At 40.7% G+C, this 17,935-nt stretch overlaps 1 protein-coding gene and 1 pseudogene across 1 annotated transcript; both read right to left on the reverse strand.

The window, feature by feature from the left end:
- Positions 1-502: 502 nt before the first annotated feature.
- LOC149114312 (kelch-like protein 11) lies at positions 503-8,561 on the reverse strand. Its single transcript, XM_089286789.1, has 2 exons — positions 7,450-8,561; positions 503-2,531 (listed from the first exon to the last, which is right to left on the reverse strand). The coding sequence occupies exons 1-2, from the start codon at positions 8,445-8,447 to the stop codon at positions 1,814-1,816; spliced, it is 1,716 nt and encodes a 571-aa protein (XP_089142915.1). The 5' UTR covers positions 8,448-8,561; the 3' UTR covers positions 503-1,813.
- Positions 8,562-12,083: 3,522 nt separating this feature from the next.
- Positions 12,084-17,799, reverse strand: LOC149114313 (kelch-like protein 24; annotated as a pseudogene).
- Between the last annotated feature and the right edge of the window lie 136 nt (positions 17,800-17,935).

Below are 17,935 nucleotides of genomic sequence, written 5' to 3' on the forward strand. Positions count from 1 at the left end.
TCACGAAAAATCCCAGAAGAGTCGGAAAGAAGCCAATATGGTGACGTGAATTTTATTCACGTAGAAGCCCAGGCGACTTGCCACATGCCACATCCGCGGAACGACTGGAAACTTTGACTGAAAATAACTTAGAGGGATAAGGTCAATTCAGTGCATTGAGTCTCTCACCCTTCATCTTCCCCTGACACACACTAATTTGTTTTCCACGGTGTCGAATCTCTCTATGGGGGGGGGGGGGGGGGGGGATCCCAAATGGCAGCTGGACGGGAGTAATCGTCATACTTTCTCGGAGTTCAATTGATAGCTTAGTACTGTTAGGCATGTTGAAATCTAAAATGATCACTGGGAAATTATTTTGATACCTTTTAATTTCAGGGAATAAACTGAAATAAACTACGCCAGGAAGGACTTGTCACAAAGCATTGCTACCTCGCTGGGGTGAAAAGGAATTTATGCGGTACCCACAAAACGAGATTCTGGCAGCGGGATAGAGCAGTCCAAATTTTTAACGATGAGGTCCGTCAATTTTATTTGAGAGTACATTTACACGTTTTCTTATTTATCTGCCCAGAAAATTTACATTTTCATTGTGACTTTTTTGGTCGAGACCGTGTTATTAGACAGAAATAAACCTTAGCGACCTCTCGTGTTCCTTTCATGTTCGCCAGCTCATTAATAAATGAATAAATCAATGAATCCTCAATCCTATAATTCGTCAAACTCTTTGTTCGATGAAATTGCAGAGAAGAAAATTCAAATCTCCCGCACCAGGAGACAATCATCGTCTTCTCTTGTCCTCGCCTATTTAAAAATTTATTAGAGCAGAGACCAATGAAATAATCGCATTCACACAATCATTCTATGCGCGTTCGAGAAGTTTGGAAATAAAAGTTGCAAATATTGCTTTTGATGAAACTTTTTGTCATGCTTCATAGTTCTTCGTTCGGACGATTTTCATCCACTTTTCAAACATTTTACACAGAAATACATCTTCTTTGCCGCCCATCAGTTTGAGAAACACTCAAGCTTATTGACGTTTGCTCCTCTTGGAGCACTGGGCATGACAAGTAATATTTAGTTCTCATGTGAAATTTATGAACTCAATTACCGCCAATCTCGTTCCCAGAGCCCTCGCTCGTCCCGTGACGCTGACCGTAAAAGTGAAGGCTCTCTCGCGCTTTGAAAATAGAGTTGTACCTGTCTTCCAACTTTGAGCTGAAGGACACTAAATATCATCGATCTCTCGGTAAGTACAAACCAAACAATTCTAGTTTTTGTTTTAATTCCAAGTTGCCATATAGCTGTCGTAAGATTTTTGTCAAGCGAGTCTGAGCTAAATCTGAAACATACTGAAAACTGTGTATATATGTTCATAATTCTAATGAACGGTAGTCGCAGGAAATGAGAAAATTGAAATGAAAATTTGCAGTAAAATGTGTCACAATTGTTCCACTGGAGACACTTACAACAAATCTATTTTTGTACCCAGATCTCACTCTGTCGGAAACTGTGCAGACCTGGGTTCAAGATCACAACTAATCCTGAAACGGTCAATAGTCCATCGAGAATGATGGACAACAACTAAGAAAACGTGTAGGCCAATAGACGAAACCTTCGTCCTTCGCAAAACGGTCAAACATTAAAAGCAGTGGATCTCATTTCCTCTTCAAAAGTCCACTCTTGTTTTTTTTTGCATTTCCCTTGCGTCTTCCCGTTTTCTTCAAAGTCAAGAGCTTGCACTACTATTTTCGCGGTCAAAGTAGTCTGAAGGTAAGGGTCATTTGAGCCACAACAGTACTAAACACCTGCAGAACTATTCCTTAATAACATTAAGTCTGTCTAGTACTCCTTTGGAGAGTTTTAGAACACAGCCGGTGAATGAATCTTCATTGCCTTTGGAGATAATTTTCACTGGTATGGTTGTCTCCACGATCCACATGTCCTCTGACGGGTCATACCATTCAACAAACAAATGACTTTGCCATACGTCCGATGAGCCACCCAACACATAGAGTGTTTCCTTCAGACACACCATACTGCCATACGCACGACAAACATTCAAACTTCCAATTAACTGCCATTCGTTTGTTAAAGTATTGTACATCTCACATATTTTCAACCACTTTCCCAACCCTTTTCCAGCCTGCTTCCCTCCAGCACAAAAGATCTTTCCTTCAGTTGCCGCACCAAAAGAACCGCCTCTCTTTTGTTGCATGTTTGCAATTTCCTCCCATTTGTTTTCTACAGTGTCAAATCTCTCAGCTTTCGTGACGAAGTCATCCTCTAGCCTCCCGCCACACACATACAAATGATTGCCAGCCGCAACAACACAAGAATCTTCCCTGCAGCCCTCATGAGATGACAAAACCGTCTCCCATGAACAGCGCTCAACGTCGTATCTTTTGATTGTGGATTTTTTCGTTGATGTATTAACCTCTATCGCGTAGATTTCGCCTCTAACAACAGCCACCTTAGCAAACCATGCGGTGGACAAGTCCAAACTAGACCAGCCATTAAAAGCAGGATCACACCTCTCTGCGTTACTAAATGAGGGAAAGACAGTCACGACAGAACATACAATCGACAGCGAAACTGTTTGGAAGAGAGCACTGTACCGGAAGCGAGATGACGTCATCGTGTGAGGAAAAATTGATAGACTGGACTGGACTGGACTTGTCAAACGTGGACTTGCACAACACAGACTAATAGAGCGCAGTTTACAAAAACACAGACTAGTAAAACGCAGTAAAATATTTGTCTTTATTGAAACGATTATTTCTCATCCAAAGAATAAAATGTATTTAACATAATTCGTAACAGAAAAAGAAACATATACTTCATTACTTAGGAATACTAAAATTCTCTAAGTAACATTAGATCCGTTCATGTCATCTCGTCTCTTTTGGTTCATAATCTTGCAGCCTGTACAGTGCTTGTTAAGTAAACCAAAATTACCTTGTTGGTAACGTATTCCCCATTGCTTGTGTTCTGTACGTTCAGTTTAAATTTTCGATTTCCAGCGGCTAAGCACTTGGTTTTCAGACTCCCGGTTGAGACAAAAAAAACACGGCTTATCGCGCACGTGTTTCCTCCATAAGGAGAACCGAGCTTTTATTGCTTTTAACTGAATACAATTAGTATTCCTACTCTTGTTACATTTTTGTCAGGCTTGTTCATCAGCTTGTCGATTAGCGAAGCAGAAATTAAATTTGCTATCCAGGAACCATATACGGCTTATAACATATAACGGATCACTCCTAATTGGTTTCTTGCTCTGGGTTTTCCTTTATCGGAATCTTATAACATGAAGTAATTTTTCAACCGCCTTACATTTAAACCAATAAAATCATTTCACTGTTCGCTATAGAAAAATTAACAAAACAATCATTGACAGTGCACTTTGGGCATAATTTTAGCTCTTCATTTGCGCAATTTACTAAAACTAAGAACCAAGAACACACGGGAACGGAGAGACAGGAAAATAACTTAAAGGGATAAGGTCAATACGGGGATTAACTTTCTCACCCTTCCTCTTCCATTCACACAGGCTAGTTTGCGCTTCGGCCGCAGTGTTGATCTCTCCCGGGAAGAGTGAACAAAAGGTAAAAGCTAACAGCTGCATATGAGCCAAGTGGCCCATCAGGCCGGAGCTTATCCCAGTTTCTGTAGCATGAAGCGACTAGGAGTATTTCTATCCCCCTTGTATGAGATTCTGTCCACCTCAGTGTTATCTCCAGCATTAAATTCTCCAGGACCCATTTATACACCTGGATGGAGAGAGGCACTCTTCGAGGAGAGTCTTGCACTCCCTCCCCATACGGGGGGGAGGGGGGGAGATCCTAAAAGACAGGCAGATGGGAGTAATCTTCATATCTTTTCGGGATTCAAATTCCTTTCTTAGTACCCCTAGGTGTGTTTAAATCTAAAAGCGATCATTGTTACATGTAAAATTATTCCAATGCCTCCCATGGTTATTTACATTTTCATTGTAGTTTTTGTGGAGACATGTTATTAGACAGAGGTAAACCTTAATAAGTTTTTATATTCATTTTATGTGCGCAAATCCTTGATTAAAGTTTCTGTTCTATGGCGGGATCTCCCTACAGACAGGAAAATTTAGATATTCTGCGCCCAATTACTGTATAGAAAAGAGACCAATCAGATATTCGCCCTGAAACAACCATTCTATGCGCGCTCACAAGTTCAAAAATTTAAATATTACTTGTGATGAAAATTTTATCGCGTTTCGTTCTTCGTTCGGAGGGTTTTCATCCACATTTCACACATTTTACACACAAATGCATCTTTTTTGCCGCCTGTTAACTTGAGGAACACTCAAGCTTAAGTATATTCAGGTACTGACAACGTTTTTGCTTCTAAGAGCTCTGGCCCCGGTTGTTCGAAAGCCGATTAAAATAACCCGAGGTTAGCGGTAATTCCACGATTAAATTTCTTATTCTCGGGATAACTAATCGAGGGATAAAATGGAGTTCTTAAAAACAGATTCACTCTTCGATTAGCTATCCTTCGATTAAAATCGGATTAAGCCGGTAAAACCGGTCTGTGGTGGGGGGAAATGGTGTAGCACTAGGGGATGGAAGGGATAATTATGACGGCTCCGACAGAATAGACCTTTTCACGGTTAACTTTGCTCATTTGCATTACAATAAAATGTGAGGCAATTTCGGGCTATTTTGTAGTTCTAGCCCGAAATTGCCTCGCATGCACGTTGGATTACATTGTAATGCAATGAGAAAAATTAACCATGAAAAGGGCTATTGATACGAACTTGTTGTTGAATAAAAATAAAAAGAAAGCCCAATTTTTATATCTCAACTACATTTGCTTTCTATAGGAACCAATAAAAACGCTTAAATCAAAATTAGAGTCGTCATAAAAAATCTGTGCAAGATAAACGCTAGGCGAAGCTCACCGAATCATGCATCAGGCAGAAAATCAGTGACCTCTTAAAAAACGCTTACCGGTCTAATTTTCAGCCTTACTTCTTTGTAATTTAGAAATTTAGAATAGCCTCTATTCGGATGGGCTAATAAAACAAGTTTGACTAGGGGAAAATTCTAGAAAAGAGGAAAGCCATAAGCTAAGAAAAGGAGTAAAAGCGGAGATTGATTATCTAAATTCTGCCGAATGAGATAAGCTTAAACACTCTCTGAAGAACAAGCAAGGTCGACAGTAAACAAAACTTTAACAACATTTTGTCCATAATATTTGCCTTTATCAAGCCAAAAAAGCCTTTCATTCCAGCACTGATCTTTCCCTTTACACTACAGCGGCTACTAAGCGACGATTTCTACCTCTGAGAGCGGAAATGTTGAAATTTCTCATGATTTCTTGCTTCGCCCTCGTTGTGTAAGACATTTTGTGGATCGTCGAACAGCGGTCCTTCCGTGTTGTGAAAAACCGCGGGAAAACCGGACGCGGGATGGCTCGTCCGTTAGAGAATAGTAACAGCTATTTTGAAAAAGTCGCCAGGTAGCCCGAATTGATTTCTCTCCTTACCGGACCCGGCATTAAAGCAAAGTCAACAAACTGTAAGTCCGCCATTTTGATTTGTTTGTCTGCTTTTTCATCCGAATAGCGAGATAATCCACCTCGCCAGATGTGTTAAATTGAAACCTTAGTTTAATCCTTGGATAGTGCTAATCGAGCTTCGAGGAACAGAATTTAATCGAAAGATAATTTTATTCCGTAGACTAGGACGATTTAATCCTGGGTTAGCGCTAATCGGCTTTCGAACAAACGGTGCCTGGAGATGACCAGTGATAATTTAACTCCTGCACCATATTAATTTCTCTTGTAAAATTTTATAAACTCAATTACCGCCAATCTCGTTTCCAGAGCCCTCGCTCGTACCGTGACGCTGACCGTAAAAGCGAAGGCTCTGGGTATGACAAATGATAATCTTGAGCAAGCACTCTTGCTTTGAAAACAGAGTTGCACCTGTCTTCTTACTTTAAGCTGAATTAAAGGACGCTAAATATCATCGATCTCTCGGTAATTCATCATCATCATCATCATTTTATTTAGTAATGCAGGTTACAAAGAAAGGCGGCCAGTGAGGCTGATGTGGACCTATAATTAACTAATAAAATGTGAAATAATAAACAAAATAATTTTAAAAATTACCCTATGGTGTTTAAATATACAACTGACCATAATCAAATTAAAAATAAATTCAGTATCAAATCAATAAAATGAAGTCCATAGACTAATAAAAATTTCAAGCTGATCTAGAAACTTAGGTACAATATAATAATACTAAAAGATATACAAAATCTCGGTCTTTCATAGCTATGATGGGTGCTTCGAATGAGAAGCTATTTATGTTTTGTCAGAACCTGCGTAAAATACTTTTAAAATTGTCTTTTTGAACGTTTGCATTGAAATTTACCAACCTATTAAGTCAACACCAGACAATTCTAGTTTTAGTTTTAATCCCAACGTTGAACAACATCTAAAACATACTGAAAACTACGTTAATATGTTCATAATTCTACTGAACGTTAACCGCGGGAAATGAGAGAATTGAAATCAAACTTTCCAGTAAAATGTTTAACACTTGTTCCACTGGAAACACCTACAACTGATCTATTGTCAGACTTCACTCTCTCTGACAATGTGCACATCTGCGTTCCAGATCACAACTGATTTTGAAACGGTCAATCGTCTGGCAGAACATCCGCAGAACTGTTATCTTAATTTTATCTTTTACTATCCTTCACAACATCAAGTTTGTCTAGTACTCCTTTGGAGAGTTTCAGAACACAGCCAATGAAGGAATCATTATTGTCTTTGGAGATCATTTTGACTGGTATGGTTGTCTTTTTCATCCACTTGTCCTCTGTAGGGTCATAGCATTCAACACTCAATTCATTTCGCCATGGGTCACCTATTCCACCCAGCACATAGAGTGTTCCCTTCAGACACACCATACTGCCATATGCACGTGGAACATTCAAACTTCCAATAAACTGCCATTCGTTGGTAGAAATATTGAACATTTCACTTGTTTGCAACCACTTTCCGTACCCTCCTCCAGGCTGCCTCCCACCAGCCAAAAAAATCTTCCCTTCAGTTGCCACACCAAAAGAACCGACTCTCTTTTGTTGCAAGTTTGCGATTTCCTCCCATTTGTTTTCCACAGTGTCGAATCTCTCAGCTTTCGTAACGTAGTCTTCGTTTATCCTCCCACCACAAACATACAGATGATTGTCTGCCGCAGCAACGCAAGAGTCTTCCCTGCAGCCCTCATGAGATGACAAAACCGTCTCCCATGAACACAGCTCAACGTCGTATCTTTTGATAGTGGATTTTTTCGTGGATGTGTTGATCTCTATAGAATAGATTTCGCCTCTAACGACAGCCACATTGGTAGACCACGTGGTGGACAAGTTAAAACTACACCAGCCATTAACAACGGGATCATACCTCTCTGCCTTACAATAAGTTGGAAAGGCGTACAACTGATCACGGTAACTGATCATCTCAGTTCCATAGTTTCTCTCTGACAACCCGTCTTCTAAACGCTTCCACTCGTCTTTCTCTGGGAGATAACAGAAAGTGTATTTCCCACCACAAGCAACAATGGCGCGGGTATCAAGCCCTTTTCTCGGCGACTGCGAAAGATTTCCTTCCACTGGAAAAGCCATCAGCCTTATAGCATCTAAGACCAGCCATAAACAACTAGAGTTTTCTTGTACGAGTTCATTTGTCACGACATCGATTAAAAAGTCACGCGATAGGGAAGCCAGTCGCATGTGACGAAACAATTGTTCAAACGTTGCTTTTCGCTCGCTTTTGTTTTGTTCGATCCACTTCAATACGATTTTTAACACATGTTCTTCAACTGCAATAAAAATTTCGTCACTTGAAATCCACCTCTCGACTTCTTTAGCTTCCAAGTTCAAGAATTCATCCATTTCTGCTACAGAAGCAAAATTTGCGTGGACGAAGTTCCTGCTCTTACTTATGAGTTCGTCACACTGGTATTTCTCAGCGAAATAAAATGTTGAAATGCAGTTTGATTCAGACATTTGTCGTTCCAGAAATCTCCCGGAGACTGTTTTCAAGCTCGGAATGAGAAGATAGTTCGCCGCAGCGATAAGATCTTCGCAACAATCCTCTTGAGTTACCTCGACAGTTCCTGTGTAGATGAACTCCAAAACATCTTCCATTACAGCACCCGAAATCTCTTCAAACCGAACAATCCCTTCACGATTCTCTTTCATGTCGCTCTGAAGAAGCTTGCAGAAGAACGGGCTTGCTGCAGAAAGCACATTTCTATGAGCTTTGAATTCTTTGTCATCTTTCGTCATCAAAGTTACGTCGCATAAATGATCTTGTCTTCGAAACATGTTAAGCCGCTTCGCCAATTCTACACAGAAAGCGGCTTGCTCCGCATCAGAGATTGGCGACAGATCTTCCATATTCCACACAATAAACTTATTTCTGTAAATTACAGATTGCCTTAGCCTCAAATAGCTCTACGAAATCAGTCACGACCGAATATACAATTGAAAGCGGAACTGTTTAGAAGAGGACACTGGAGGAGCGACATGACTGGACTGGACTGGACTGGACTTGTCAAACGTGGACTTGCAAAACACAGATTAATAGAGCGCAGTCTACAAAAACGCAGACTAGCAAAACGCAGTAAAGTATTTTTCTTAATTGAGAGGATCATTTCTCATCCAAAGAGTCAAATGTATTTAATATAATTCCTAACAGAATCAAAGTGGCTATGAGGCACTCAACTTGGAGAATGTCACGTCTTGAATCACAATTCAAAAATTCATACAGCTCATCAATTTTGTGATTTTCAATATCTCCTCAGTTTTCGGGCAATCACGTATTGTTAACCTTGCGTAAGTGGACACCTTTGAGAAGTGAGTTATTTATGTAATTAGCTTCTAGTTATAAAAACGTTCGTGCGAAAGTCTATTCAATGTAGATCATTTCTGCGGTAAGATATTTAGTACTTGCGTCAGAAATTCAAAGAATAGGGAATTTAAGATATGGTACGGCTAGACTGTATACCGGCGGCAGATAGTGAAGATCACTTCCGGTGACGTCATGACGCGCGTACCAGTACGACTTTCCTGTCGTAGCCTTGCATTCTACTACTGCAAAGTGGCTGGTTTCACGTAGTCTTCTCGACGTAAATATAAGCCCGCTGTTTACTTCTCATTTTAACGCTTTTTTCACTGTTTGAACAGCCTAGTTTAACGATAAAGTTCTCAATCATAAAAATCAGTTCTAAGATCATTGTTTCTTTGTCATTCGTACAGAAAATATAAACGATTTTAACACCTTCCGCGAGATGATCAATTCAGCTATATTAGTATCGGGCCGAACAGCCGTCGATAAGAAAGCTTCGTATGTTCTAATCTGAGCTATAATTGTTTATTAGTCTTCAAAATGTATTTTATTATAATCAAAAGTTTTGTATTTTGGGGCTTATCACGTAATCGTTGTACGAACAACCTGTCCGTGTTGAAATCGAGCCTTTTTGCATGAGAGTTTATATTTTGTTTTGTGGTTGGAATTACAGGCGGTTGTATCAAGTTCTTAAAGGCAAATCTGAGTTCTGGTAGTTGTAAGACGGACACAGGAGAAGGAAATCATTGTCGTTAATCAAGCCTATCTCATACGAAAGTAGAATGTCTCTGGTTTCCTCGAAAGTAGTCATTTTTGTAAAGACACGTAGAGACTGCACATACCATTGCCGTACAGCAAAATCTTAATCAGTTGAGTTTGGCGAGTAAACCACCGTTGTTAGCCTATAGTCCCTCACGTACGGCCAAAATAGCCGTAGTAGCACTTCGACGTAACTTATCCTAAAGTCCCTAATATCTAACTTGACACGGCGGAAGCGACTGTAAAACGGCCTTGGGCAACGCGATGTTCGAAATCCGGGGAGGGGGAACTCCGCTGTGAAAAAGTCGGGGATTCTAGTCGTCTCGGGTAAATCAAGGATTTTGGTCTCACTTAAGGTGTTGATGACAAAACGTCACCATTCTTAGCTGTCAAAGTATCCTTTAGGGTGCACTCGAAGAAATAATAACAATAAAAGAAACGCTCTCATTTGCTCTTGAGTACGCGAGTTGGATCTACAAGTGCGCGCGGGATACTTTCTTGAGCAGTGGCTAGTAATCGAACCTATTCCGTTTTAAGTGGTATCTTTTAGGGGTCTAATGACGCTCGAGTAACCCCCACATTAATCTTCTTTAGGAGTTAAATTCAAATCTTCCGACGAGCATCCCTGACCTTCTCATATGGGAGTTCCCCCCTCCCGGGGTTCCAAATGTCTAACGGGAAGTAAAGGAGTGAAGGAGTGAAGGAGCGAAGGAGTGATGGTGTGAAATCGTCCCACCACTGCAACAGTTAAAAAGAAACATATAGTTCATTACTTAGGACTACATTAAGTCTCTAAGTAACATTAGATCTGTTCATGTCATCTCGTCTTTCTTGGTTTATAATCTAGCATCCTGTACAGTGCTCCTTAAGTAAACTAAAGTGTCTTGTTAGTAAAGTATTCCCCATTGCTTGTGTTCTGTACGTTCAGTTCAAATTTTCGATTTCTAGCGGCTAAGCACATGGTTCCCAGACTCCCAGTTGAGACAAAAAACACGGCTTACCGCGCGCGTGTTTCCTTCGTAAAAAGAACAAAGTTTTTATTATTCTTCACTGAATACAATTAGTATTCCTACTCTTACTACATTTTTGTCAGCCTTGTTCATTAGATAGTCGATTCGCGAAACAGAAATTAAATTTGCTATCCAGGAATCATATTCCTTATAACATAGAGCGGTTTTCAATTGAGTGCCGTAAAACCAAAACCAAACCAATTACTTACCAATTAGACTACTCAGCCAATCTCAAACCGTAGTAAAACCAAAACCAAAACCAAAGTAGTTGTCTAATTACTTTCGACACTCAATTGAAAACCGCTCTACAACGGATCACTCCTAACTGGTTTCTCGCTCTGGGTTTCCCTTTATCGAAATCTTATAATGTAATTTTTCAACCGCCTTTCACTTAAACCGATAAAATCATTTCACTGTTCGCTATAGAAAACTTAAGAAAACAATGATCATTGACCGTGCACTTTGGGCATAATTTAAGCTCTTCATTCGCGCAGTTTGCTAAAGCCAAGGACCAAGAACACATGGCAACGCGAAGACGGGATACTATATCTGAAAATAATTTACAGTAAGGGATAAGGTCGTTTTAACTCCCTCACCTTTCCTCTTCCTTTGACACAGGCTAGTTTGCTTTCCACAGTGTCGAATTTCTCTCGGGGGAGAAATAAAAGGTAAAACGTGAAGTCTGCATACGAGCAAAGTTGCCAATCAGGACGGAGCTTATCTCGGTTTCTGTAGCATGAAGTGGCTAGGAGTATTTCTACTCCCAGAGGAGGGGGTTCTAGTCTATCGAATCGTTCCCCCGGCATTAAATTCGTCGTTTTCTTCATTAATACACCTGACTGGATAGAGGTTCAGTGAAAATAAAGTGCCTTGCACCTCTTCCCCAGGCCGGTGGGTGGTGATCCTAAATGACAGCAGGACGGGAGTAATCGCCATATCATTTTGGGATTCAAATTCCTATCTTAGTACCGCTTGGTGTGTTTAAATCTAAAGCGATCACTGTTACATGTAAAAGACAAGGACGACTTGTTACAACGAATTGGTAACGCTGAATGATTAAAGTGAATTCACGCAGTACCAACAAAACGCGATTCTCACAGCTTTGTGGAATTTCTTTCATCATTTTTGAATGATTAGGATCGTCAATTTAATATGGGAGTATTTTAATATGTTTTCTTAGTTATTTATTTTTCATTGTGACTTTTTTGCGGCGGACGAGTTATTAGACAGAAGTAAACCTAAACAAGTTCTTATATTTCTTTCATTTGCACAAGCTTATTATGAATGAACAAATAACTGAATCCTCAATCATAATAAATCTAAAGAAGGGAAAATTCAAATCTCCTGCACCTAATTACAATATTTAGAAAAGAGACCAATCCGATAATTACACTGAGACAACCATTCTGTGCACGCTCACAAGTTTGAAAATTTTAATTAAAAATTGCAGATATTACTTAGTCTATGATAACCATTTTATCACGTTTTTATCCACGCTGAACATTTAACTCACAAATACATCTTTTTTGATGCCAATTAGCTAAAGAAACACTAAAGCTTTACTGGGTATATTTGACACGCATATTTGAGTATATTTAACAACGTTTGGCTTCTAAAGCCCCGCCAAACGATAGCAACATCTCAACACAACATATCGCAACTTTGCTGGGCGGAGCATGTTGTGCGCGTTTGGCCACCCTGTTGCGACGTGTTGCATGATGTTATAGTTGTTTGACCAGGTTCGTGCAATAATGTTAAGCCTGGGCATGCGCACTAGTTTGATTTTCAATACCCAACATGTCGCAACAGGGTGGCCAAACGCGTGCAACATGTTGCGCCCAACAATGTTGCGATATGTTGCGTTCAAACGTTGCGATCGTTTGGCCGGAGCGCTAGCTTGCAACGAAATGCTGGGCCAACAATGTTCAGACATGTGCTGAAATGCTGCGATCGTTTGGCCGGGGCTTAAGAGCTCTGAACATGACCAGTAAAGCCTCAGTCAAATAATCCCAACATGTTAACGCAACATTTCGCAACATTGTACGTTGGGCGCAACATGTAGCGCGCGTTTGCCCACCCTGTTGCGAAGTGTTGCGACATGTTGTGTCTTGTTGGTTCAAGTTTGACGCCCCGGTCAAACGATCGCAACATATCAATACAACATATCCCAACATTGTTGGCCCAGCATTTGCAAGCTCTGGCCAAACGATTGCAACATTTGAACTCAACATATCGCAACATTGTTGGGCGCAACATGTTGAGCGCGTTTCGCCACCCTGTTTCGACATGTAGCGACATGTTGGGTATTGAAAATCGAACTAATGGGCATGCCCGGGTGCACCATTGTTGCACGAGCCTGGCCAAACGACTACAATATTATGCAACATCCACAAATGTTGCATGAAAAATTTGATCATTTTTAAATTTGAGCCAACAACACCCAACATGTGGCAACATGTCGCAACAGGGTGTCCAAGCGCCTGCAAGATGCTGCGCCCAACAATGTTGCGATGTATTGCGTTGAAATGTTGCGATCGTTTGGCCGGGGCTTGAAAACGGTCAAATTTAAGCCAACAACACCCTTTATGTCGCAACACGTCGCAACACGTCGCAACAGGGTGGTCAAGCATGTTGCGTTGCGATATCTTGCGTTGACATGTTGCGATCGTTTCGCTGGGGCTTAATAATTTAACTCCGGCACCATATTTATTTCTCTCGTGAAATTTTATAAACTCAAGTACAGCCAATCTCGTTCTCAGAGCCCTCGCTTGTCCTGTGACGCTGACCCTAAAAAAGGGAGGCTTTGGGTATGACACGTGATAATCTTGCTTTGAAAATAGACTTGTACCCGTCTTCTTACTTTGAGCTGAAGGACACTAAACATCATCGATCTCTCGGTAAGTAAACACCAAACAATTCTAGTTTTCGTTCTCAGCTTGCAATATAGTTAACTACCGAAAGATTCTTGTTAAGTGAGTTACAATTAAATCTAAAACATACTGAAACTGAAAACTATGGATTTATAAATTCTCCTGTACAAGTTGTCGCAGAAGATGGAAGACTTGAAATGAGACTGTTCAGTAAAATGTTGAAAATAGGCCATTTCCGAGTTGTCTTTGATTTTGCCTCTGTACCACAATGAGTCATCGTGCCAAACCATTCATATCAAAATGTGTTTCTTCTATAAGTTCATTTTCATGCAAATCAAACTCATTTTCATGACAAAAGTTTTCCACAAGGACTCGTTTTGAAACAGAGGCAAAAGGAAACTCGGAAATGGCCTGCCGTCAGCAGGGATATAATTCATGGTAGGCCACCCATATAGTCTCCCTGCAGTTTGCTTCTATTTACTGCCGTTTGCTTGCGGTTAGCATTTAAATTTTGTGTTTACTTGCAGTTGGCATTTATTTACTACTGTTTGCTTGCGGTTAACATTTAATTACTGCTGTTTGCTTCCGGTTAGCATTTAAGGAGTAAAGGGGAAGGCGATTATATGTGGCCTACCATGAATTATCTGCCCGTCAGCAACCGTTAGCTGGAGACACGACCGATCTCGTACCCAGACTTCACTCTGTCTCAGTCTCCACTCCGCCCGCCCGTAGGAGATCTGGGTTCTCTATTACAACTGAACTTCATTATTCAAGTGCTGATGAAATCTCACCGAGAAAACGCGTAGGCCGGTAGCCTACCGGCGGGGGAAATTTTTCCCTCGCGTAGTAGATAGTGGATCTCCTTCCCTCTTCCCGATTCAATCTTGTTTTTTTCCCAGCTTGACTATTCTTTAATAATACCAAGTTTGTCTAGTACTCCTTTGGAGAGTTTCAGAACACAGCCCGTAAATGTTTCGTTATGGCCTCTGGAGATCATTTTCACTGGTATGGTTGTCTTCTTGATCCACTTGTCCTCTGTAGGGTCATAGCATTCGACGCTCAATTGTAGTCGATATTTGTCATAAAGGCCACCCAGCACATAGAGTGTTCCCTTCAGACACATCATACTGCCACACACGCGATGAACGGTCAAACTTCCAATTAACTACCATTCGTTTGTCGAAATGTTAAACATCTCACATGTTTTCAAACATGATTCCCAATTCTCCCTCCCTCCGGCCACAAAAATCTTCCCTTCGGTTGCCACACCAAAAGCGTACCCTCTCTTTTGTCGCATGTTTGCAATTTCCTCCCATTTGTTTTCTACAGTGTCAAATCTCTCAGCTTTCGTGACGAAGTCATTCTCTAGCAACCCGCCACAAACGTACAGATGATTGCCAGCCTCAACAACACAAGGTGAGACCCTACAGCCCTCATGAGATGATAAAACCGTCTGCCATGAACACCGCTCAACGTTGAATCTTTTGATAGTGGATTTTCTGGATGACATATTCATCTCTATAGAGTAGAATTCGCCTCTAACGAGAATCACCTTACAAGGAGTTGTGGTGGGACACTTCAAATAATCCAAAGTAGACCAACAATCAAAAACAGGATCATACCTCTCTGCCTCACCATCAGATGAAAAGGCGTCCAACTGATCACGGTGGTCTATCATTCGAGTATACTCGTTTCTCTCTGACAACCCGTCTGCTAAACGCTTCCACTCGTCTTTCTCTGGGAGATAACAGAAAGTGTATTTCCCTCCACAAGCAACAGTGGCGCGGGTTTCAAAACCTTTTCTCGGCGACTGCGGGATATGTTCTTCACTTGAAAACCCAGTCAGCTTTATAGCTTTGGAGATTAGCTTGAAACAATAAGAATTCTCTTTCACGAGTTCGTTTGTCACGACATCCAATAAAAAGTCACGCGATAGGAAAGCCAGTCGCATGTGACGAAACAGTTGTTCAAACGATGCTTTTCGCTCGCTTTTGTTTTGTTCAATCCACTTTAATACCACCTTGAACACATCTGCTTCAACAGCAACTGAAATGTCGTCTCTTGAAATCCACCTCTCGACTTCTTTAGCTTCCAAGTTTAAGAAATCATTCATTTCTGCCACAGATGCAAAGTTCGCGTGGATGAACTTTCTGGTGTTGGTGATCAGTTCGTAGCACTGGTACATCTCAGCAAAATAAAATGTCGAAATGCAATTTGATTCAGACAATTGTCGTTCTAGAAATCGCCCTAAAAGTTTTTTCAAGCCCGGGATGAGAAGATAGTTCGCTGCAGCGATAAGATCCTTACAATTCTCTTGAGTTACCTCGACAGTTCCTGTGTAGATGAACTCCAAAACATCTTCCATTACAACACCCGAGATCTCTTCAAACCGAACAATCCCTTCTCGATTCTCTCTCGTGTTGCTCTGAAGAAGCTCTCCTCATTCAAGAAGAACGGGCTGGCTGCGGAAAGCACATTTCTATGAGCTTTGATTTCTTTTCCACCTTTCGTCATCAAAGTTATGTCGCATAAATGATCTTGTCTTCGCTGCATGTTAAGGCGCTTCGCCAATTCGACACAGAAAGCAGCCTGTTCCGTATCAGAGATTGCCGGCAGATCTTCCATGCTCAAGAAAATAAACTTATTTCTGTAAATTACAGATTACAACCGTTTAGCTGCCCTCAAGTTCTACCAAATCACGACCAAATAAAGCGAAACTCTTCATTGAGTACACTGGAAGTGAGATGACGTCATCGGGAAAGGAAAAATTGATAGACTGAACTAGACTGGACTACACTTCACAAACGCGGACTTGCAAAACACATCTTTGTAGAACGTAGCCTACAAAAGTACGGACTTCTGAAACTCAGTTAAATATTTGTATTATTTTCAGAAGATCATTTCTCACCCAAATAATCAAACGTATTAATTTTAATATAATTCCTAACAGAAACAAAAACATATGCTTCAATACTAAACGTTTCTAAGTAACAGTAGAATTCTACTAGTATACTAATGCAAATGCTCTAAGCTGATTGGCTGAACCATTGCACACTATCAGCCATTAGTGTGCTGTGGAGGTCGTCTAGGTAATGGTGACGTTTGTTTCGTTTTTCCAAAGGTTTGGAGGAAAATTTTGATGCAAATGGATAATTAAATTCCTGAGAAGTCTAAACGAAGGACATTTACGGTTTCTTCACTTTTGAAAAAGTTGAAATTATTGAAAAAAAACTGATGCGCGCGCGCAAACAACTTCAATTTTAGATGACAATTCAATCCGAGCGATCTTTTTCAGTCGCAAGGTTTAATAATACGTCAAGAAATCATTGGACACTGTTATTTGAAGTAAGTTTTAAGAAGAATTCGGCCTCGTCAACTATCACCTCATAGAAATCGAGAGCTCATAATTCAATAATCATCCCTTTATATCATCTCGTTTTTCTGGTCCATAATCTAGCAGCCTGCACAGTGCCTTGTTAGTAACGTATTCCCTATTTTAAGACTTCCGTAAGTTCAGTCCAATTTGATACTTTCCACATCTGTGCTTATTTCGCTCCCAGACCCCTGGTTGTGAGACGAAAAGCACGGTTTACCGTGCGTGTGTTTTTTTCTAAATTAAAGGGAACGTTTTTATACAGTTGGTAATTAAGTGTTGCTACTCTTACTACATTTTTGCAAGGATTTTCATTCTGGTCATCAGACGGTCGATCAGCGAAGCAAACATTAGTGACTGGATATCCCGTAACCGTACCTCATAGCCCGTAACAGATCACTCCTAATGGGTTTCTCGCTGTGGGCAGTTTCCTTTATCGGAATCTTAAGACATGATCAGACATGAACTAATTTTTTGACCAGCTTACATTCAACTCACTGCAATCGTTTCACTGCCCCCTATAGAAAACTTAACAAAACAATAATCAACAGTGCACTTTGGGCATAATTTGAGAACCTCATTCGCGCAATTTACTGAAACCAAGGACCAGGCACACATGGGAACGGGGAGATGGGATAATATATCAAAAAATAACTTAAATGAATCAGGTCATTATAAGGGATTAACTCTCTCACCCTTCCTCTTCCACAGTGACAAGTCTCCCCCGGAGGGAGAGAGGGAAGGACGCATACGAGCCAAGTGACCCATCAGGCCGGAGCTTACCCTTGTTTCTGAAGCATGAAGTAAAAAGGGATATTTCTTCTCCCCCTGGATGGAATTCTACCCACTGCAGGGTTGCCCTTCCCCCGCCTCCAGTGGTTATTTTGCCGGAACCAATTTGTACACCTGACTACATGGGTGGACAGAGGCAATGTGAGAGTAAAGTGTAGTAAAGTGAGAGTAAAGTTTTTCCTTGATTTGGTAACGCTCAATGATTAAAATGAATTCATGCGGTGCCCACAAAA

The sequence above is a fragment of the Orbicella faveolata genome, unplaced genomic scaffold (genome assembly GCF_042242905.1).
Source record: "Orbicella faveolata isolate gen_17 unplaced genomic scaffold, um_ofav_v1 contig_14, whole genome shotgun sequence".
In the NCBI taxonomy this organism is placed as follows: Eukaryota; Metazoa; Cnidaria; class Anthozoa; order Scleractinia; family Merulinidae; genus Orbicella; species Orbicella faveolata.